The sequence below is a fragment of the Leptopilina boulardi genome, unplaced genomic scaffold (genome assembly GCF_019393585.1).
Source record: "Leptopilina boulardi isolate dan_hultmark-lab unplaced genomic scaffold, ZJU_Lbou_2.1 LbouV2_300, whole genome shotgun sequence".
NCBI classification, from domain to species: Eukaryota; Metazoa; Arthropoda; class Insecta; order Hymenoptera; family Figitidae; genus Leptopilina; species Leptopilina boulardi.
The window spans coordinates 185,274-209,049 of NW_026137864.1; the positions used below are offsets into that span (position 1 = coordinate 185,274).

The window sequence follows — 23,776 nt, forward strand, 5'->3', positions numbered from 1 at the left end:
ATTAATTTAAAGAAGAATTTTAGTTAAAAAAATGGTTAAATAATTGAAATAAAGATCTGCATTGCATACTAAAAAAAAGACGTATTTTGTTCAAAAATTTTGTAAAAAAATATGTAAAAATAAGTCAAATAAAATCGGAACAAGTTGTTTAATCCGAGGCCTGAAAAATGTGTGAATATCCCGAAAAAATGATTTAAAATATAAATATAATAAATATACAATACAAAAAATTAATTTTCAATTTTTCACATCGGTGAAATTTATAACTTTTATGATCAAAGATTAAAAAATATTTTTCAAGCGGAAAATAATAAAATTTTTTGCTATTGATCAAAATAACGTTTCAAAATTTTTATATAATAGAACATTTTTTCTTCAAAATTGTTGATCATAAACGTTAATATGTGAACTTCACTAACATAATTTTTTGACATAATTAACTTTTGTGTATTTTAAAAATTAAGATAAAATTTTGGATTATTTAAAAAAAATTTTTTTATTAAATAAGCTATAAATATTGTAAAGATAGAAAATAAATTTGGAAACAATTTCAATAATGATGTAATAATTTTGAGGTTATGATAAATGTACTCACCCTCTAAAGAGTTTTCCGTGTGGTCGCACCTTATTTAAAAAGTTGATAAGAGTTAAATGCATTTTATTTAAAAAAAAAAAAAATTACAACTAGGTGTTCTATTCTTAATGTCTAGACAATTGTCAATTGTAATTGTAAATTGACAACAAATAAAAATTGTTTTTTGTTTAGTTCCTAGTTTATTCGATCTTAAATTTAGATGGCGTTTCATGTATTTTCAAATCTTTCATAATGTATTGGAAAATACAAACAATGCCATCTTCTTTTGGAAAAATTATAGAAATTAATCTTTGCAAATTAAAATATTAATAACATTTATTAAAAATGTTTTGTATAAAAATTGCAAACATTATACAATAATTACGAACAATTGAAGAAAAAACATATTGTTTTTATTATTTTATTAAAAATCGAAATATTTGGTTAAAAATCAATAAATTGATATGTAAATTTTTTTATAAAAATCAAAAATAACAATAAATTATATTTATTATCAGTAAAAAAAATTGTTTTAATTACTTTTCAACAGTTATAAATTAATTAATTATATTTCATGTTAGAGGTTTAAAAAAATTAATATATATTTTACATATTCCTTTAGAAAAAAAATTAATAGATATATTACCAAAAAAAAAAAAATATATATATATATATATATTGACAAACAAAAATTGTGAGAATAGTTAAAAATCCATAAAATTTCATAGACTCGAAGGATTTTATTAGTTTTCTAGCGTTGAGACTGCGCAAATGTATGAATTACTTATCCTGTGGGATGCTGACTGATCAATAGCGTTTCATGAGTCATTTTTAAGATCATATAGACGACGGAAACAATAGATTGTTATCATGAAAATACCAGGAAATAATTACGTGCCAGACGCTACAGGTAAAAAAATATTTACTACTTTTTTAAAAAAAAAAATTAATTTCTGTTATTTAAGAAAACAAAATTATTACTTTAAATTAAATATTTCTTATTGATATTATATATGTATTTAAAAACTTATATATGTGGTAACTAAACTAATTTCAGAATATTATTTCAAATTACAAACAAAAAAAAAAAAAAATAAAAATTATTAAAATAATCTGACAAGTCCGTGTTATTAATTTTTTTTTAAAGTAATTTAGTTTAAAAATTTATAAATCGGATAAAAAAATAATTATAATATTATTATATTATAGTATATAGGGAGATTTTTCGTGAGATTTTCATTCAAAATTTGTTTTCGGATTGAAACAAATTTTTTTTTTCAAATTCTTTACGGAAATGAAATACATACGTTTTTTTATTTTTTTATTACAAAAGGGTTTTTTTTTTTTAATTTCGCCACTTTAGAAGTAGACGACTTTTTGAAACGCTTTTTTCTCTATAATAATTGAGGATAAAAAATAAAACAATGTATGAAAATTATTCGTTTTCTCTTGAATATTTAAAATATGGAATAAAAAAATAACGTTAATCAAAGGAAAACGTTTAAAAAATTAAAATTATTATTATTAATACAATTTTTCCATTGCTGTTGCAATACATTTTAAATTGAAATCATATTATTACAAAAAATTTACGTACGATAAATGAACAACTATTTAATAAACTATCGACAATAAATAAAAAAAAAAATATATTTTGGTTTTTGAAAATTTGAGAAAAGTCACTTTTTAGACTTAATTTTAATTTTTTAAACATTTTCCTTTGATTAGCGTTATTTTTTTTTTTTTTATTACATATTTGAAATACTCAAGAAAAAACGAATAATTTTCATATATTATTTTATTTTTAATCTTCAAGTAAAACAGAGAAAAACACGTTTCAAAAGTCGTCTACTTCTGAAATGTTGAAATTTAAAAAAAAAACCTTTTGTAATTTTCATAAAATAAAAAAACACGTATTTTTTTTCCATATAGAATTCGAAAAAAAATTGTTTCAATCAAAAAAAAAAAAAAATTTTTGAATGAAAATCTCACCCCATATATTAAAAATGATTAAGAAAATTAGATTTTGAATTTTATTTGACAAAAAAAAAAAAAAAAATTTTAAATTTAGTTTTAGGAAATGTACCAAGCGAGGATGGAATGGATGATATGACAGAATCAGTTGATGAACTTCGGGAAAAATTGTCAAACATGAGAAAATTAATGGAAGAAAGAAAAGGAACATTAGGTGATCTGAGTGCAAAGAAACGAAAAGAAACCTCAGATATAATTGATGGCAATTTTCTATCATGGATTTTTGGTTGTGCTCTTATTGTTATTTTTAGTGTTAGTTTTTATGCCTTTTACAATTTATATCATGCGGTTTTAAAAAAATTTCCATCCCATCACACCGAATTATAAAATTCATTTACTTTTTCTTTTTTTTTTTTTTGCATAAAAACACCAAAATTCATTATCATTTGGAATATATATGTCAGCGTTACATACACAAAAATGTAAATAGTAAAATGACAACAATAAAAATAGTTTTATTAACTCAAAAACTATATTTTTTTCCTTCAAAATAGAAATTGCAAAAAAAAAAATCCTTATTCAAAGAAATAATTATTTCAATATGAGATTTAATTTAATTTTTTTTTTATTTTTTATTAATAAATTGCAAAACAATAACGGAAAACTCAAAAGTATTTTTTCCGAGTCTTTGTTTACTATTGCAAAAAATTCGTAATTATAAAGACAGTGATAAATAATTCTCTAATATTTGTAGAACAAACAATTTATACGAAGATGAGGAAGACTAAATATGGTATCTATTCCTTTCTTTTTCTTTTACACATGCTTTTTGATAAAGAAAATTACGAAGCAATTATTATTTTCGATGTATTTTTTGACACGTGCAATTTTTCACTCTAAATTTTCGATATATAAACTGAATTTAATCTATAAGGAAAAAAAAATTCGAATTTTTAATCATTTTTAACAATTTCTTATTCCTAATAATTAACAAAAAAAGGAAAAAAAAATTTTATTAGGGAAAAATTGTCATAAACTTTTTTCAAATTGTTTTATTATACCATTTTTTTGCTGCTAATGTGCAAGGTTCTTTTTTTTTTTTTTTTTAAATCTATATTTCGATTAACGAAAAATTATTGAATCTATAAATGATAATTATATTCTTTATGTAAAACTAAATGGAAAAATGTTTACAAGAACTTGATGAATACTTTTTGTTGTTGTTTAATTATACTTTCAAAAAGAGAATCATTGCAGGTGTGAAAAAATTTTTTTTAAAAATGTGCTTAAAATGTAGGCTTAAATGACTTACAAACATTATACAGTGACTTAATCATAATTTAAATACCAGCTCTACCATCCTTTTAATCAAGTGATTTTTTTTTTTTTTTTTTTTCTTTTTGCTCATGGAGGCTGTTTTAATGAAAAATTACAATGAGAACCATATTATTATCATCACATTATTTATTTTCTTTTTATTTTTTTAATTAGTTTTAAAAGTGAAAAATCCTTTAAAACTATTGTCTCAAAGATGAACAGAGTTTAACAAAAGAAAAACAAAAAAAAAATGTATTATTTTAATCAATTTCACTTAAAAATTACAACAATAAAAATAATCTAATATATAGAAACTCTTTTAGAGATGAAAAGTATTTTGTATTTTTTTTTTTTTTTTTTATCAATGTCAAAGAAATTTATTAATTTCAAAGGATGGTAGCCTTTGAATGGAAAAGAGAATTCTTTTTCTTTTTTTTTTTCTGAAATTACTTCCTTTCTGGTCTCCATGGCTTCCACGAATTTTCATTTAATGAATCAACAGGAATATCCATTGGAGTATCGTCCATGTGACTAAGTGTGACAGCATATCTTGATTTTAATTTTTCATAACGTTGAATATCCTAAAAAAATAATTTTATATAAATTTTAAATTTTTATTTATTTAAAAAAAAGATTAATTTACACTTTAATTTTGTTTTCTAGGGTGGACACTAAAATTTACTAAAATTTTTTTTTGGCCTAGATAAAAGAAAAGCGTAAAAGAAAATTAAATTTTTTTAGTTTTTCATTTTTTCAAGAAACATTTTACTTCGAGGTAGGTAGACAAAAAAATTAGGACAATTCATCACAAGTTTCAATTTTTTTCAATTAAACAAAAAAAAAAAAAGAAACTTAAAATAATTACTTACATTTTCTTGAACCGAGGGCATTACTTTAGTGAAAGCAATATTCACATGCCTTTGACAAACTTCAGGAACTGTCGAAGGATTTGTCATTATTTCTGTTAAAGCTTGAATACCAGCTTCACGCATTAAAGCAGCCAAATCAGCTCCAGTATATCTTTCACATCGACTGTCCTGAGCTATTTGGAATAGATTAACGTCTGCTGCTAATTTTGGTTTTGTTCCATTCTAGAAAAAAAAAACATTTTCTCGTAAAAAAAAAATTCATAATAGTATAAAGTTTATACCAGGGTTGATGTATAAGACATACAAGTAGTTAGTAACGACATTTGGTTTTTTCAACAAAAAAATTATAACTAAAATGAATCTTTCTGGAGAATCACCTATAAATTAATTTCTTTTTTTTTTTTTTTTTTTTTTGAACTTCTTACCTTGGTTACGGCTCGTAAAATATCCACTCTGTCAGAAGTTGATGGTAATCCTACGTATAATATTTTGTCTAAACGTCCGGGCCTTAAAATAGCCGGGTCAATAATATCCGGTCGATTACTGGCAGCCATAACAAAAACTCCTTTTCTTCCCTCAATTCCATCCATTTCAGTTAACATTTGATTGACTACTCTCGATGTTGAGGAATTATCACCTTCCGTTCGTTTTGGACATAGTGCATCAATTTCATCAAAGAAAATAACACAAGGTTCTGAGTTTCGTGCTCTTAAGAAACATTGTCGTACTGCCTTTTCACTTTCACCGACATACTGCGTGAGAAAAAAAATTCATGTCAAAATTTACTTTTCTATAAAAATATTAACATCTTAGTCAATTTATTTTGACAATTGTCAATTAATTTTTTATATTTAAACTGTTACTCAAAATAAGGAAAAACAATTTTTTTTTTCTAAACTTATCTAAACATTTTATATCACAAGTGAAATATTGATTTTTTTTTACGTTACCATGTTTAATAATTCGGGTCCTTTGACGGAAATAAAATTAATTTCTGCTTCATTGGCAATTGCTTTTGCTAATAAAGTTTTTCCACAACCTGGTGGACCGCATAATAATACACCGCTGGGTGCTGACAAGCCAAGTAATTCGCATTCTTTTGCTTGTTTAATAGGTGCCTAAAATAAAAGAAAAACGTTTTAATTTAGAAAAAAAAAAAAATTATACTCTGTAAATATATACCAGAAATTATTACATTTAATTTTTAATTAATAAAATAATTGTTGTCTCATTAAAATAATTGCAGCTAATTTATTGATGAGGAAAATAAATTTTTCTTTCGAATAAAATAAAATTTTGTCATCAAAATAATCAAATTACGAATTGCAAATTCAGAATATGTATTAGATTATAATAAAATAATTAAAATGAATTAATTAAACAAAAAAAAATGCAAAAGATTATTTAGATTTGTAACTCACCAATATTGACATTTGTAACTCTTGTCGAATATCCTGTAGAGAACCAACATCTTCCCATGTGATATCGGGAACAGTAGCAAATCCCTCTCTCTTCGAAGAAGGTTGAACAACTTTAATAGCTGCCTCAAAATCCGTGTGCTCAATAAACAATGTTTCTAAATTTTTCGACGAAACTGGTGGCTCATTATGAAGCCAATTTAAAAGTTCTATTTCTGATCTTTGTTCCGGCGTTGTTGGTTTATCCATTTCCATATCACCATTTTCCAAAAATATTTCCGATGTACTTAATTCACCAGTTTCTTCATTTGGAATTTTTTTCTCATTTGTAGGAGTTATTGTTTTTTCATCATTTGTTGTTGTTGTATTCTTCGAAGAATCTACTTCCAGTGTAACTTCCTCAATTTCAGGATTTTCTGTTTCCTTTTCTTTTTCCTTCTCCTTTTCTTTTACATTTTCTTTTTCCATTTCTTTCTCCTTTTCCGGTTCTTCAGTTATAATTTCATCATCATCATCATCATCATCTTTTTCCTTTGTTTTTTCTTTCTCGTCATTTTTATCTGATTTCTTTACATCGTCTTGCTCTAAATTAATTTCTTCGGTTATTATTTCCGTTACCTCGATGTCCATACTTTTATCTTCATCGACATTCACTGTTATTTTATCGTCTTTATTGGTTCTATTATTTTTCAATTCGGCAAACAATCTTTAGAGAGAAAATAGTTTAAGATAAGATTTGAAAAGTGTGTTTTTTTTTTTTGAAATTATAAATGTGTAAAAAAAATTACCTGTTTATTGCAACCATTGAAGCTTCTCTGATTAAAGCGACTAGATCTGCGCCAACAAAACCTGGTGTCAAAGAAGCTAGTCGATTTAAATCAACACTTGGTGAGAGTTTCACTTTGGCTGTATGAACAGCTAAAATTTGTTTTCTTGATTCTTTATCGGGAATGCCGAGTGCAACTTCACGATCAAAACGACCAGCTCTTCTCAACGCAGGATCCAATGCATCCGGTCGATTTGTAGCTCCAATAATTAAAACTCTATTTCCATTTTCTTTTTTACCCAAATCTAGAACGACAAATTTTTCCTTTTTTATCCATATCAATTTTTTTTTTTACAGAAATATTTTTATAAGAGAATTTTCCTTTTTCAAATATAAAATTTTGAAAATTCTTGTTTTTTTTTACAAAAATATTTTATATTAAAATTTTATTATAATTAGTTTCTACTTTTTTTTTTCAAAACGGAAAAATTTACCATCGAGACATGCCAACAATTGTGAAACAATACGACGTTCCATTTCCTTTGAAGCATTAGCTCTATGTGGTGCAAGTGCGTCTATTTCATCTAAAAAGAGAACGCAGGGAGATAATGCGAGAGCTTGATCGAATAATTCACGAATTCTCGCTTCACTTTCACCAGAAACACCAGCAACGAGTTCTGGACCGGCAATTTTCAATAGAGGCACGTTTAATTCCTTAATGGGAAATAAAATTTAAATTAATAAACTTAGGTGATAATTACATTCCATGATTTATTTTAAAAAAACATTTTTTTTTATTTATATTCAAAAAAGGCAGAATTATCGAAGAATTTCTAATACATAAGCAAACTTATATTTTCTTTAATAGAATTTTGAAAATTTTGTAAATTTCAATTACTAAATAATTAATGTTGCAATTACTTTTTAGATTTAAATTTTCAAAATAATTTAATTTTGAATGTGCTACAATTTGTACTAAAAAAAAAGTCATAGACATTTTGTTTTTAATTGAATAAATAAATAAATTTTTAATTTTATTTTGTCAAATAATTCGAAAAAGTAGCCATTTATTAAATTTGTGTGAGGGCCTTTGGTATTAAAAATAAAATTAAAAATAAAATTCAATTTATTTATTTACATCGATGTATTTCGTCAATAAATAAATTGGTTTTTATTTCAAATTTCAAGAACAAATTTTAAAAATTAATTAAAATTTTGATTACAAAGGGGTAAGTCCACGTCAGAAATATCAGAATCTGCAAGTGGTTCTTCGATTTTAATGATACTTGGTAAAATTATAGCTTTATATAAGAACAATGTGTGAGTAAAAGGAATTTTTAAAATATCTAAAATTGTAGGAGTTATATCACTTTTAATTTTTATACTGCATTTTTTTCTTTCCTTTATATCTTGGTCAATTTTCAACCGATTTTGATGAATCAAAAACGATTTTTTTCAGAAAATTAGGCACGGTAAGCCAATTTTGAATAACTATACCATTGGCGATGTTCAGTTGAGAAGGGCAAACAGTATGAGTGATCTTGGGGTCACGTTTTCGTCCAATTTAAGTTTTGATACTCATATTGATGAAACTGTTATTGTCACGTTGAAAGTAATCGGTTATATTCAGCGAAATGCATGTCACTTTAATAATTTGTTTGTTCTAAAGACGCTGTACTATACCCTGGCAAAATCGAAATTGGAATTTGCAATATCAATTTGGGTACTTCACCAGGATTATCAATTGCTTAAGTTGGAACGCGCTCAAAACAAATTTTTACGTTTTGCTGCGAAACAAGTTAACGTACACTATGATTTCTTCAGTCATGATTACACTAATCTTAGAGAGTCGCTTATGGTCCCAATTTTTTCATCTAGAATTATTTATCTGGACTTATTGTTTTTGTTTAAAATTATAAACGGACTTATTGATTGCCCTCTTATACTATCTTGTATTGACTTTATTGTTCCCACAAAAGGTTTGAGAAATCAGAAACTGTTTAAAATACCATTTAATAGACAAAACTATTTGGACAATTCTGTTTTAAATAGAATATTTTTTAGGGGTAATGAGTATTGTGATGAGCTAGATTTTTTCGGTATATCATTAGATAGATTTATCCGTGATTTGCGTAAATTAATTTTTGAGTAAATGTGTGACTGCCAAGGCGATTTGTTTTACAGCTTGTAATTTGATAATGTAAATTTATTATCTAGTGCTTTTGCACAAGAGGGCATTTTTCTTTTTCTTGTGAGCCCGTACATGGTAATTAAATAAATAAATAAATAAAATTACGTATTTTCAGAAAATTTTAAAATAAAAATAAAATTTTGTTATTTAAATAGAAAAAAGTAAAAAACAAAATTTCTTTTAGATTTTTTTTTTCAATTTCGACCTCTTTTTTTTAATTTTTAATTTTTTAATAATATTCCTTTTTATTTTATCTTTAATTTAAAAAAAAATTCATCCTGGAGACTTTTTTAGATCTCGTGATATCGTTCTTTAAAAATATCCACATCTCAAGAAAACTAGGATCCAGATTTGTGTTTCTACTTTCATTTGTTTTATAATATTATTGTTACAAACTAGAAAATTTCGCGTAATAATGTTTTTATTTTTAAATTACTTGACTAAAACAAGTGAAAATTCAAGCAAATCAATATTTTATTAATAGATTTGAAGCAAAGTTTTTATTTTTTGTAATATTTACAATTTAAAATAAATTGTAATGAAACCTTAACAATGCAACCTGAAATTGTAGCTGAAGTTTTTAGCGCTTTCTTTTAGAGGATTCTAAAACAAATAGTTATTCATAACCATAAAAAATTTCAACAAACAAATGAAAGTAATGATAGAAGCAAGTCCTGCAGTTTTCAAATTGATGAAGACTTATAATACTTAAAGAACGATATCACGAGATCTAAAAAAGTCTCCAGGATGAATTTTTTTTTAAATTAAAGATAAAATAAAAAGGAATATTATTAAAAAATTAAAAATTAAAAAAAAAGAGGTCGAAATTGAAAAAAAATCTAAAAGAAATTTTGTTTTTTACTTTTTTCTATTTAAATAACAAAATTTTTTTTTTATTTTAAAATTTTCTGAAAATACGTAATTTTCTGAAAAAAATCGTTTTTGATTCATCAAAATCGGTTGAAAATTGACCGAGATATAAAGGAAAGAAAAAAATGCAGTATAAAAATTAAAAGTGATATAACTCCTACAATTTTAGATATTTTAAAAATTCCTTTTACTTACACATTGCTCTTATATAAAGCTATAATTTTACCAAGTATCATTAAAATCGAAGAACCACTTGCAGATTCTGATATTTCTGACGTGGACTTACCCAAAGAAATTATGATAAAACAATTGTACAAAAAAAAAAAAAATAAATAAATAATATTTACCCCTGCAATTGCATAGGCCAACAATGTCTTTCCACATCCGGGAGGTCCATAAAGTAAAAATCCCCTTGGCGGGGAAATGCCTAGTTGTTGAAATATTTCTGGATGCTTCATGTGAACCAATAATTTGGTGATTGATTCAATAACTTTAGTTGCACCGCCAACATTTGCAAATGTTACTTTATGATCAGCAACCGAAACATCAACTCTTTTTCGTGCAACAGTACTATATAATACACTGCCATCATTTCGTTTCTGTCGTTTTCTCTCTTGTTTATCCGTTGAACGTTCCGCTGTTTTTTCTGGATAAATCTAAACACAAAAAATATAAATAATTCAATAATTTCAATTCAATTCTAAATTTATCATCAGGGTTTCTTTCCATATATAAAAAAAAGATTTTTAAATTCAAATCCACTGCTCAAGTGTAATTTATTAAATTCAGACATGTAATTTCTATCAATGTTATGTAAATTAAAAAAAAATTAATTGGATTGGGAGTTGTATTGTATATACAATGAAACAAAAAAAAACTTCATGGTTTTTTTTGAACTATTTCATAAAAGATTTAAAAATATTATTCAAATAATAAATTACAACAAAACTGTTTTGTTTAAAAAAAAACTTATGTATTGGAAAGAAACATCATTTAAACCTGATATTAAAAAAATATATTTGCCCTACAATGGAAAAACATGTGAAACGTATTTCTATATCACATTACTTACTTTTCCGTTGTAGGGAAGATATTTTATACAAAAAAAAGAGAGAGAGAGAGAGAGACAGAGAGAATGGACTAAAGCAAATGAGCAGAGAGCATACGAATACGAATTAATACGATTTTAATAATATTTTAAAGTCAATAATTTACATTACAAGTCATTGTTTAATCATGGATTATATTTTAATACAATTCCCTTTCGATTTCAAGTTTGTAAATTAAAATATTAAATATTTTTTCAATTAAATTATAATTTTAATTTCAATACAGTAATAAACTAATGTCTGAATTTTTTTGATTTATATTAAAATTAATTAAGCAGATTTTATTCCTGGAATTTAAAAGTAACACAAGATTTCAATTTAAAAAAATGATTAATTTAATACAAATGTACATGTATTGGTAACGATATTTAAAATTTAGAAAAATTATCTCTTTCATTCACGTTAGATCATTTTTTTTACCTTTTTTTTTTTCTTTATTTCTTTATTATATTGAATTATTCCAATAATTCTTCCGATAAGTTTAAATAAATTCGTCAATTTTATCATAAGCTTAAACAAAACTTTTTATAAATTATCCTTTTCTAAATAATTATACAAATAAACATATATCAGGGTTGCTACAAGAGTAAATTTTTTAATTTTCATGACATTACAAAAGTTTCCCTTACAAAAGAATTTTGTAAAATTAAAATAAATTAAAATTTTAGATAAATTAAAATTCGAATAATTTCAAACTTAAATCAATTAAAATTCCCAATTTCTCAAATTTCACTAATAAAAATTTGTTTCTCTTAACTTCTTTGACTAGTGGCTTACCTGATATATGTAATTTTTTTTTTTTATCGTTTTTCAAAAATGTCGCATTATTTGTCCCGTCAATTTGATATTTATGTATATATGTATGAAATAAACAAAAATTATTATGAGTTAAAATTATCTAATACAGAAAATAAATTTCATCTAATCAATATTCAAGGAAACTTTTGGTAACTATTGAAAAATTTTTCCAATATAACTGATATTATAAATTCAGTCAAAATTAAAAAAAAAATTAAAAAATTAAAATACTATCAATGTGAAAATATATTTTAGTATTTTATTTTTTTTTTTAGACACGAATAGCCCATTTTTACTCTAGTCCGATCTCTGCTTGTAGCCTTTTGTTTGTTTTGTTTTTTCAAAAAAGTGTCATAAAACACGTTTTACCTCCGAAGAATAGAAGTTTGTTTGATCACTCGGCTGTTCATTGGAATTTGTACCCTGATATAAAGATCTTTTGCGGGGCCTTTTGTTTATTTCAAATACTTCAGTGTCCTTATTCATAGACAATTCATTGATTTTGTCGTCATCACTGCTAATATCAATTAGCTCTTTGTCACTAGTATTTCCATTTTTTGAATTCATACTTCTTTTATACATTCTCAAAAGTTCATCTTGATCGTTTTGAGAATCATACTAAAATATCAAGATAATATTCACATTTTCTTATAGTTAGAGAAATTATTTTCAACAATATTATTATTATATTATATCGTAATAATAATCTCAATAAATAACAAAAGTTCGTTGAAATTTTAATTTATTTATTTTTTAACTTGTACTTTATTTTTCGGACATAGAGCAATTTTTTTTTTTTTCAAAGCAATAATTAAAATTCCGGCACGTGAATATTTTTTTTGCTCTTCAAATTTCTATTTAATTTGAAAATCTCTCAAAATTTAAAGGAAATTAGAATTTCTTTAAAATTCAATATAATCTATGTTTTTTTTTTTTTTTTAGATAATATTTGCGCGTCAGGTTGAAAATTGACAAATTCACTATATCGACGCCTCCCGTTGATAATAATGCTTATTCGAACGCTAATGTAATATAATTCTTATTCAAGATTTTGTGTAATATAATCTTCTTCAGAATTAAATGCAAAAACAGTTAAATAATAATAAAACTTTATAATAATTAGTTAATTAATTAAAAATTGCTTACTGTAAACTAACTCGTTCAAAGTCAATCTATTTAAGATTTTTAAATTGTAATTCTAAATTAAACGGTATTTCTAAAAACGGTATTAATTATTTTATTATTCTACTATTTTACTATTCTATTTTAATTTTTAATTTTGTAATTAAGAGGGCAATTGAGGAGGTCAATCAAATAACTCGATTCACGTTCGAAACATCGCCCTTATGGTATTTCGACGCATCAAAAATAGTGAAAAATTAAAATACAAAATTTTAATTTTTTAAAAACACTATCTTGTAGGGAATAAAAAAACACAACTTTTTTCCTTAATACTTTTTTTTGTAGAACCAATATTAATTAAATTAAAAATTAAAAACACCAAAATTTTTTTTTTTTCAAATTTAATTAAATTTTTAAACATTAATCGTTGTTTTGAAGTCAAATGTTAATGAATTAACTTGCAATTTTTTTATACAAGTTCATTTGGGTCTGCTGAAACCGAAAAAATCATAAAAACTTTAAAAATTATTTATTGTTTAATTATTTTTTATTGTAAACAATGGCCTGTCAGTAATATGATTTTTTCGGTTTCAGCAGACCCAAATGAACTTGTATAAAAAATTGCAAGTTAATTCATTAACATTTGACTTCAAAACAACGATTAATGTTTAAAAATTTAATTAAATTTAAAAAAAAAATTTTTTTGTGTTTTTAATTTTTAATTTAATTAATATTGGTTCTACAAAAAAAAGTATTAGGGTCAACCGGGGTAAATCCGAACGCTTTTAGTAAGTTTTAACAATAACATAAGTTTTTTCTTTAAAAAAAAAATACTTCCGGTATTCTGGTGCATGAAGTTGTTACTTTACTTCCATAGAACAATTTTATGGGGTAGCAAAAATTTTTGATAAATTACAATCGCAGGAAACTTAGCGTTCGTATTTACCTCGATACTTTGCAACTTTCCTAAAATACCGGGGTAAATACGAACGCCACTGTATTTCAGAAAAATCTGAGGGAAAATAAATTTAAAGTATTGCAATTGTTAAACTTATATAAAAACTCAAAAAAAAATACGATAATAAACCTATTATGTAATAATGCATCATATATAAATACAAAAATCAAACAGGTTAAAAATTAAAATGCATTACACAATTAAAACCTTCAATAACTTTATCAAATCATAACGGATTTTTGCAAAACTTGCTACAGAAAGTATTTTGGAGTGATTGAATGTAAATACAAAAATAAAAGTCAAATTTTTTAAATTCAAAATGGCGGACTTTTCTAAAACTTATTTTTAAAAATGATCAAATTTACTAACCCCCCGAGTAACAATTTTCGAGCGAATCCAATGAATTTTTTAATTCTCGTCCGCCATTTTGAATTTTGAAAAACTGACTTCAAATTGGTAATTAGCGACCCCAAAAACCGTAGAATACCAAATTTTATTAAGATCCTGAAAAACTTTTTTCAACAAACCATTAGGCAAAAAAATTGAAACACTCCTTCGAGAGAACAGAGATTAAGTTTCTGCTTATTAATTACTAACGAGGATACGTATAGAAAGAAAAACTTTTTTCTATGTACTTTTATAATGTTAAAATAATAGTGTAATGAAATAAAAACAATTTTGTGTGGCTCTGATGTAAAAAAAATTATTGAAAATACCGTTCGGATTTACCCCGGTTTTCCAATTTTCCTGGGTAAATACGAACGGTCTGATATTATTAATAAAATTTTACAAAAGGCAAAAATGAAAAATAGTTTCTGTTCTAGTATTCATAACAAACAATTATAAATAATAAAATAAATTTTTAGCTTCTTTTTTTTCAAATACGAGACAAAATACTGAAAGAGTGTCATCTTTGATTTTCAATCTTTTTTGCAATACTCGTTATCTTTGTTTATGCTGTTGCTAATTAACAAACGAAAAATGGGATAATACTTAGAATCTCTTGAAGAGGATCTGAGGTAAAAATTCTCATATCGAACTTATTTTTAAAAATTTTAATTAAGCTGAAATAATTAGCGTTCGGATTTACCCCGGCTGACCCTAAGGAAAAAAGTTGTGTTTTTTTATTCCCTACAAGATAGTTTTTTCAAAATTAAATTAAAATTTTGAATTTTTCACTATTTTTGATGCGTTGAAATACCATAAGGGCGATGTTTCAAACGCGAATCGAGTTATTTGATTGACCTCCTCATATGTTAAAAAAAATTCAATACCATCGAAAATTGGTACACGACCATCGACAAATGGTGATTTTGCTCAATTTATATTTAAAAACAATTTTTATCTTACACTATAATTTATTTTAGAAAAATAAATAGGAATATTAAACATTATTAAATTCTTCGTCCAACTGCACAAAATTCAAAATTTTAAGTACATTTACTCCTGAGAAAAAAAAAATCAAAGTCACATGTTGTCTAAAATCATCGACAATTGGTACACCTACCCTATGTGATGTATTTTTGTAAGATTAGATTTTCAAAATAGATTTTGTCGAGACGATTATTTAATTCTGAATAGTAATTATATTACACGGAAAATTGAATAAGACTTATATTACAAGGAACCTTGAATAAGCATTATTATTCTCTGGAGTTTCGAATAAAAATCATATTATCCGCAATTTCAAATAAGAATTATAGTAAATTAGCGTTCAAATAAATATTATATCAATGGAAGATGTCGATATATAGTTTAAACATTTTTTTACATTACCAGTTCAACATCATCGTCTTCTTTCCATTGTGTCCTTGAAGCTAAACTCTCATTAACAGCATCGTACGCCTTACGTACCATTTCTCTGAATGGACCTCGTTTTCTGTTACGATATTCCCTGTATTTCTTTTGGATGCTATCAGACATTTTATTAATGTCTACATAAACTTTGTCTTCATTTTCATACAGATACTGAAATATATTGAACAATTTTTTTTTTTTGTTTTTTTTTACAAAAATTAAAGATTTAAATTAAAGACTAAATATGTTCTAAATTAAGTCTTAAATTGAACATTAAAAAAGATTTAAATTATTTTTACAGAATATTTGTTATTTTTTTTTTTTACCATTTGTACCCTATCCATAATCATGGGATCTCCATAAATAGAATTTGAATTAAATGATCTTCGATTGTTCACTGATTTAAATCGGCTATCATCACTGGATCCTTGAAGTGGAATGATGTCGATCGACGGGTTCAATTTGGTTACTTTATTCATGTTTACGTTTACTTAATTATTTTAAGTATAGAACCATAATTTCACAGTCCTAAAAAATAGTTTATACATAAAAAAACTTCCGAATTTACTAAATAAATTTTAATCATAAAAAAAAAGTTGAAAATTATTTCCAAAAAAAAAAAAAAACAGTTTAGAAAAAAAGAATACCGATTTAAATAAATTTTAAATTTTAGAAAAATAAAATAATACTCTAAACGCCATTGGCTGTGACAATAATTTCTACGCGATATTGTTTTATCATCGTGACAAAAATATTAATATTATTTTACTATTGACTATTGACAAATTGATAATTGAAAAGCCGTGTAAATGTCAACACGATTTATAATTAAATATATCGATAGAAACATAAAATATTCTTTTTATACTTTTACTACAATTCGTATTATCATTTTTTGTATTTTACATTTAAAAAAAAGATAAATTCCAATATAAACTTTAGTTTATTTTCTTTTTTTTTTACTTAAAAAATATTTTCACAAAATTTTTATACGTATTCCAATCTATAATATCTATAACCTTTTACGAATTGGCGTCACACTGCCGACACAGGAGAAATTAATGATTTATAAATAATTATATAATTCAAGGGATTTAAAAAAAAAGTTGTAATGCAAAAAATTATTACAATAGAGCAAATTTGGTTACATGTTAGAAAAGTGTAATATAAAATTTTTTTTTTTTAATAAAATGAGAGGTATGATGAACCTAACCTCAATGTCTGCAATATATTGCAAAGAAATAGTGGAATAAAAAATAACTTTTATGTTATAATATTCACATTAAATTCAAGGTTTTTATATTGTATTTAAGACAAAACTTACTTAACAAAATACAACACTCGTCAGGCAAGCAATAAATGAAAAAGTTTTAGCGTCACTTTTGATAATCGAAATCTAAAAATACGTCTTTTCTTTTTCTACATTAATTGCCATTCATATACTCGGAACAATTGCAAAGCATGAACAAGCATGTCTTACAGAGGAAACTCTAAAATGTAACATCATTCATGCGCAATCACGCGTAACTCGAACTTTTCGATGTTTTTTTCTTTCAAACTCAAATTTCATTTGCATTTTTAAAATATAAAATATTTTAATTAATTTCATTTAATTTTTTAAAATTCCTGTATTTTGTAGGGGTACCTAATTTACAAATATATAAATTTGAATTTGTTTAAATTAGAATTTATACGAATTGTATATATTGTCAAAAATTTACTAGTCTTGAATTCGAATTTTTAAAGGAACGATTGTGAATTTAGCCTAATTTTCAGTTGTCTTAATTTAAATTTAGCCGAATTGAAAAACGTCCTGATATGAATTTATCCTAATTTTTATTTCTTATACAAGTTTCCCTGATCTGTCGGTTGTCATGGTAACGTGTAAGGATAAAAGAGAAAGACTAATTCACTGTCTTTTTTTGCTATTGTACGTTACCATGACAACCGACAGGTCAAGGAAACTTATACACTCGTGGACAAATATGCCAACATTTTTTTTGTCCTTTTTTAACACACGTGTTGTCATGGCAACAAGTCCGTTAGAAGAGGACAAAAAAGTGTAGGCATATCTGGCCACGAGTGGACAAGAAATAAAAATTAGGACAAATTTAAATTATGATAACTGAAACTTAAGCTAAATTCACAATCGTTCCTTTGAAAATTCGTTTAAATTCGAATTCAAGACTATTAAATTTCGTACAATATTAAAATTCATATATAATTTCAAATTTAGACAAGCTTCTATAAGCGTTTGGTTTTAAAAAAGCGATGAATTTTCACAGTCGAATCACTGAATTTGATTGGCTCTGTAAAATATTCCATTTTCATAGTTTCTTTTAAAATTGTGAAAATGGAATGTTTGACAGAGCCAATCAAATTTAGTGATTCGACCGTGAAAATTCATCGCTTGCCGAAATAAAAGCAATGTTACAATTGTGAAAAAAGTATATGCACCCCCCCCCCTTTTTTTCATCATAAAAGCATGATTTACCTACCCAACCGTTTGCAACGGTCATCGGCCTCATATTTTTTTTGAGAGGTTGGTTATATTTTCAATTGGGGGTTGAGAAACCTGAAAAATTGAAGATGGCCGATGTTTTGTTTGTAAGGAAAAAAGATGGATAGGTTGTGCTACCGCGACTATATATGTTTAGATAGTTTTTCGTTGTAAAAAAAAAAAAAAAAAAAAAAAAAAAAAATTAAAAAAAAGTGCAACAAAAAAAGTCCTGTTTATTATTGCAGGACAAAATGAACGCAACAAGCCTATATGTTTCGACATGTCGGCTTGTTTTGCAAGCAGACGCCGAAGATCTAAATTCATGGACCGATTTATATAGGCTAGTTCCTTATTTAAGACAAAGCCTAAGTTGTACTGTTTGTTCAAATCTTTTAATTGAACCGCATACGCCAACAGAAACAAATTGTCAACATCATGTATGTCGTGGTTGTAGAGGTGGTCGTAAAAAACTTAAACCTTCTTGTGGATGGTGTAAAGACTATGAGAAATATGTGGAAAATGTGCAACTTCGAATTCTCCTTCAATGTTATAAAAAACTTTGCGAGTACCTGACAAGCACAAACATATATCGAAGTTTAATTTTATCAGTGTCTTCCAATAATACTAATATTGGGTCAGTGACAATGGGTGCAAGTAGTTTAATGGAACTCATTCAAGAAGGCGCGGGTTTTAAAGATGAATTTAAATGTACAGCCGGTTTATCGAAATCTGCTTATAGTATTTTACCCTGTGTTTATACTAGTACAACATCAACTCAAACACAAGGAAGTGTTCTTCAATCTCAAGATGTGGCCTCGCAAAATATTTCAGGTATGTTTCTTTTCATTTTTATTTATTTATATTCTTTTTCTTGTTTTTGTCGTGCCGATTTGTTTAACCATTTGAATATTTTTTATTTCATTCATATAAGTTCCTTGATTTTTAATTAACTGAATATTGGATCAATGTTTTTCATTTGTATAATAAATTTTCATTATTAGACAAAAAAAAAAAAATCTTAATTAGTTTCGCTGAAAAACTTGTTTAAAAATAAATAATATTAATTTTTGCAAAAAACATTTGGTTCTCAATGGGTTAAAAATAATAATCAAGGTTGCCACGGGTTAGGGAAAAATATCAAATTTTACTAAAATTATAATTTTTGAAATTTTTTCTATTCAAACTTTTCCTTCTAAAAATTGTCATAATTTTTTTTTAATTGAAAACCTCTTTAAATATTTTTATTAGGATCAGAGAGAAAATTTAAATTCTGATTGAAAATCAGGGAAAAACAAAATAAAATTTTTGTGGCAACACTTATAATTGGCAAAAAAAAAAAAAATAATAATAATGTATGAACACAAAATCATTTGAACGTGTTTCTAATTAATTTTTCACAGAACCTTCAACAATTAGATCGGTATCGAATGGAGCTTCGATATATTCTGTAATGTATGCCGGATCTGGAAATAAAATAACAATAAAACGAAAGGCTGCTGCCACTGAAGGATCGGATATTTCACATCATGAATTAGATACATCGCAACAAAGTTCTGTTGCAGGATCAGTTAAATGTATTTCCTCTCAAATGCCATATGGTTCATCTTCACAGAGAAAGTCCTCAAAAAGTAGCAAGGTACTTTTTTACACGATTAATTAAAAAAAAAAAAATAAAAAAATAATAATTTGAAAGTGAATTTTATGAATTTAAAAGTAAATTTTATGAATTTAAAAGTAAATTTTATGAATTTAAAAATATTTGAATTTGCAGAATTCGGGAAGTTTTAAAAAACCACGTTCCGGTTCAACGCGAAGTAAAAGAAAAGGCTGTCGTTGCGGTAATGCAACAGCAATTCCTGGAAAATTAACTTGTTGCGGTCAGCGATGTCCGTGTTATGTGGAAAGTAAACCCTGCTCAGAATGCAGGTGTCGAGGTTGTAGAAATCCCCATACTGCTGACGGTCTCAAAGTAAGTTTTGCATATAAAAAAAAAAGGAAAGAATATAAATATACGCCTTAAAAAAATCGTGAATTCGCTTTGAATTTTTAATGCAATCTCAGACCTCGGATTTTACGACTTTTTTCGACTTATTTTAATAAAATTCGACTCCTTCGACTTTTTTTTATATTTTTAAAAAAAAAATTTTAACAAAATACGTTTTTTTTTTTAGTATATAATGTAGATCTTCCTCAGATCATCTTTATTTCAATTATTTAAAAAAAATTTTAACTTAAAATTCTTCACTAAATTAATTATTTTTAATAATTTTAATGAAATTCTTTACAAATTTAATTACCATTTTAAACTATTTTTCAAATTAAAATTTTTATGTAATTTAATAATTGTTTATAATTTAAAAAAAAAAATTAACAAAGAAAATTACCAAAAAATTTTTAATTCAATATCACTTGAAATTTAATTATTTGCAAAAATTTCAATTATTTTTTTTTAATGATTTTTATAATATTCTTCGAAAATTCAATTATCTGAAAGCATTTTTTTAAATTAAAAACTTTTGGAATTCAATTTTTTTTTTTTATGTGATTTCTAATAAATTCTTCATCAACAGAAATCAGCAAAAATTTCTCTGTATTATAATTATTGTGTGAAATTTAACACAATCTTTTGAAATTCAATTATTTCTAAAAATTTCAACTTTAAAATTCTTCCCAAAATTATTAGTATTTTAAAAAAATTTTTATTTAAAAATTTTTAAAACTTGATTAAGTACGCCTGAAATTTTTTTGATCATCAAAACTAAAAAAAAAACTATAATACAATTTTTAATTCGAATAAATTCTTTTAATCAGACTTGAGAAAATTATTAAAATGGAACTTTAAGAATTTTTTTTTAGAAATTTGTCCTATTTAAATAAAATTTTGAAAATTTTTCTTACAATTAGTTCGATTCTGAAATATTCGAAATAAATTTTAATTGATTTAATTTTTAAATTATCCGGATATTTTAATTTAATTAAGTTTCAAAATATTCGAACTTCAATTCGTCAAAATTTTAATCGATTTATGTTTTTTAAATTATCCGAATTATAATTTATCTAAATTTTAATTGAATTGCTTCATTTAAGCTTAAAATTGTCTGAATTTCAATTTGTTCAAATTTTAATTGATTTATATTTGAAATTGTCCAAATTTTAATTAATTTGAGTTTAAAATTGTTTGGATTTCAATTTGTTAGAATTTTCTCTTTTTTAATTTAATTTTCAAATTATTCGAATTTCAATTTGTTCAAATTTTAATTGTGGTAAGTTTAAAATTACCCGAATATTAATTTGTCCAAATTTTTATTTTTAATAATTTAAGTTTCAAATTATCCGAATTTTAACTGATTTAAGTTTGAATTTACCGAAATTTTAAACTATTAATGCTTTAATCTCTGATGAAAAATTCAATTAATCCAAATTTGAATAGATACAAATTATTTATTTTGCACATTAATTGGTTCTATCAGCTATTTTATCCCTTATTTTTGGTGAATAATTCCCCTTTTCACCTATTTTTAATTAAAAAAAAAGGTACTGTGATCTTTACTTTAGTAAAAATAGTCAAATACAATAGAAAAATATTTTTTCTAACTTCAAATATATTTCCTTTTTATTAAAATTCATTAAATTTAATAAAATTGTTTTTTGTCTATTAAAATTGTCTAATGCAAAAAGAATTGAAAAAATTTACTCTTTTTTCAATCCTTGATTATTTATATTGATTTATTTATATTATTTATTATTTATATTTATTTATATGAAAGATTTTAATGAAAAAAATAAAATATTCTATTTATTTTAGATTCGTCCACACATACCGGAACTACACAATTTACAATTGCAATTATCAACTCCATTAAATTGTGATAATTTAAATTCTGATCCATTGGAATCAGTTGAACAATGTCTTTCGCCGCCTTCAACAACTATTCAAGTTTTAAATGTTTATTCAACGCCACGATTAGATATTGATAATGTTTCACAAAATTTACCAGCCGCATTATTAGCCGGTGAAGATGCAATGGTTAGTACAGGAAGTGAAGCTGAAGATAGCGATATACAAATAGATGTGTGACAAAATCTAACAAATTATAGGCAATTACATTTTAAAGAACTATTACAACAATAATAATTATGTACTTTTCACGTGTAAATATATAGTTATTAATAACGTCGATAAATTGAGCAAGGAATTTCAATTTTGCTCGTCCCCAAATATATGGTGAGTGAAAAAAAAAATCAAATTTTATTTTAATAATTATAAATGAAAAATTACATCAAAATTCGTTTTTATTAACCCATTATTATTAATTATTTATTGCAATTTTTTTTTCTTCGAAATCTATTATTTTTTTATATCTAATTTAATATTATTTTTTTAAACTGTTTATTTTATTAAAATTGTTAATTATTTTTGTTCGATTGCTAAAATTAGTAGTTTATCAAATGAATTTATTTTTTTTTTTTAAATTTATTCATAGTTGAATATTTTTTAGTTTAATGATTTTAAATACTTTTTTTTGCATATAAATAAAAAAATAAATAATTATTTAGCGAATAAAATCGAAAAATGTATTTATTTACTTAAAGAAAACAGTAATTTTTTTGCTATTAAAATTTACTTTTCATTATTTGAAAGAAAAAAACTATAAAGTTTTTATTTTATTTAAAATATGACGCGCTCTGAAGAAAGGGACCTTAGAAGCAAACGAATTGTAGGTTATGTTAATTTTATCTTGATTAAAATTTTCTTTCTATTTATATAAAATAAAAATAATTTTTTATTGAATATTTTGGATGTAACAGAGATTTAAATATTTTTAAATATTAATTTTTTATTTTCTCAAAAACAGGAATAAGTAGCTGATTGAAATAAATAAATTTTTTGGGCTTTGAAGATATTAATGACTTCACGGATCATCTTGAGAGAATTTATTAGCAAGGCATGTAAAAAAAAAAAATTAATCGACGTGAAGTGATGCACCAAGAAAGAAGATATACGTAAATAAAAAAAATGTAAATTTTTTCAAATAATATAGGTATCAGATTTTGATCTCATCGGCGCTTTTGTTTTTCTTACAAAAGTTGAGATCGACTGTTTTATTATAAATATATATATATATATAAATAATATGCTTAAAATATTTTAGCGACACAAAATTTATATAATTGTCTAATGTTTAGACAAAAATGACATTTGTAAATATGACTAGTAATTTTATCACTGTATAAACGTTAATTATAGACTATATTTTTTAGAATAGTACAAAAAAAATCGCTGTAATTGGTGTGTAGCGATTCTGAGTGAATTTGTTTTTACATAAAAAGATGTTTTTTTTTTATGATTTTAGTTTTTATTTTTCATAAAGAACAATTTTTTTTTTAATTATTTTACTTTAATATTTTTTCTAGAGTTGAAAAAAATAGGGATCTAAATAAATTTTTTTTTAAATGTATTTTACTTTCTTTGAAGAAGAAAAAACCAAAAATGGAAAAAATTATAATTAAGT

General features: G+C 24.4%; 4 protein-coding genes across 6 annotated transcripts in view; 2 read left to right on the plus strand and 2 right to left on the minus strand.

Annotated features, from left to right (window-relative positions):
* Positions 1–21,915, minus strand: part of LOC127282614 (uncharacterized) — a 24,630-nt gene extending 2,715 nt beyond the window's left edge. The window contains exons 1-2 of the mRNA XM_051306975.1: positions 21,901–21,915; positions 596–743 (exon numbers count right to left, since the gene is read on the minus strand). Of these exons, the coding sequence (XP_051162932.1) occupies positions 596–657 (62 nt within the window). The 5' untranslated portion in view covers positions 658–743; positions 21,901–21,915. The remainder of the gene's footprint in view (positions 1–595; positions 744–21,900) is intronic.
* LOC127282613 (uncharacterized) lies at positions 1,321–3,078 on the plus strand. The gene is made up of 2 exons (XM_051306974.1): positions 1,321–1,484; positions 2,646–3,078. The coding sequence occupies exons 1-2, from the start codon at positions 1,445–1,447 to the stop codon at positions 2,933–2,935; spliced, it is 330 nt and encodes a 109-aa protein (XP_051162931.1). The 5' UTR covers positions 1,321–1,444; the 3' UTR covers positions 2,936–3,078.
* LOC127282587 (nuclear valosin-containing protein-like) lies at positions 3,353–17,217 on the minus strand. 2 transcript variants are annotated; one of them, XM_051306922.1, is made up of 12 exons: positions 17,088–17,217; positions 16,090–16,291; positions 15,743–15,934; positions 12,256–12,504; positions 10,327–10,635; positions 7,413–7,632; positions 6,941–7,223; positions 6,156–6,858; positions 5,685–5,852; positions 5,160–5,486; positions 4,735–4,956; positions 3,353–4,446 (listed from the first exon to the last, which is right to left on the minus strand). In XM_051306922.1, exons 2-12 carry the CDS (start codon positions 16,240–16,242, stop codon positions 4,312–4,314), a joined length of 2,961 nt encoding a protein of 986 aa, XP_051162879.1. In that variant the 5' UTR covers positions 16,243–16,291; positions 17,088–17,217; the 3' UTR covers positions 3,353–4,311. The 2 variants fall into 2 exon arrangements, with proteins under 2 accessions (XP_051162879.1, XP_051162880.1); XM_051306923.1 differs by lacking the exon at positions 12,256–12,504.
* Positions 18,310–23,609, plus strand: LOC127282601 (E3 ubiquitin-protein ligase MSL2). 2 transcript variants are annotated; one of them, XR_007843218.1, is made up of 5 exons: positions 18,310–19,094; positions 19,664–19,899; positions 20,035–20,232; positions 22,069–22,488; positions 23,120–23,609. XR_007843218.1 is itself a non-coding variant. In XM_051306953.1 (4 exons), the coding sequence occupies exons 1-4, from the start codon at positions 18,515–18,517 to the stop codon at positions 22,339–22,341; spliced, it is 1,287 nt and encodes a 428-aa protein (XP_051162910.1). In that variant the 5' UTR covers positions 18,310–18,514; the 3' UTR covers positions 22,342–22,489. The 2 variants fall into 2 exon arrangements, 1 of the variants encoding a protein (XP_051162910.1); XM_051306953.1 differs by lacking the exon at positions 23,120–23,609 and having other exon boundaries at positions 22,069–22,489.
* Positions 23,610–23,776: the final 167 nt, after the last annotated feature.

Coding starts and splice junctions, on each gene's coding strand:
- LOC127282613 (XM_051306974.1), top strand. CDS start 1,445: ATGAAAATACCAGGAAATAATTACGTGCCAGACGCTACAG. Junction 1,485..2,645: donor TTACGTGCCAGACGCTACAG/GTAAAAAAATAT, acceptor TTTTAAATTTAG/TTTTAGGAAATGTACCAAGC.
- LOC127282587 (XM_051306922.1), bottom strand. CDS start 16,242: ATGAATAAAGTAACCAAATTGAACCCGTCGATCGACATCATTCCACTT. Junction 12,505..15,742: donor AAGACGATGATGTTGAACTG/GTAATGTAAAAA, acceptor TTGATATTTTAG/TATGATTCTCAAAACGATCA. Junction 10,636..12,255: donor CAAACTTCTATTCTTCGGAG/GTAAAACGTGTT, acceptor TTTTGTGTTTAG/ATTTATCCAGAAAAAACAGC.
- LOC127282601 (XM_051306953.1), top strand. CDS start 18,515: ATGAACGCAACAAGCCTATATGTTTCGACATGTCGGCTTGTTTTGCAA. Junction 19,900..20,034: donor AGTCCTCAAAAAGTAGCAAG/GTACTTTTTTAC, acceptor TTGAATTTGCAG/AATTCGGGAAGTTTTAAAAA. Junction 20,233..22,068: donor ATACTGCTGACGGTCTCAAA/GTAAGTTTTGCA, acceptor TATTTATTTTAG/ATTCGTCCACACATACCGGA.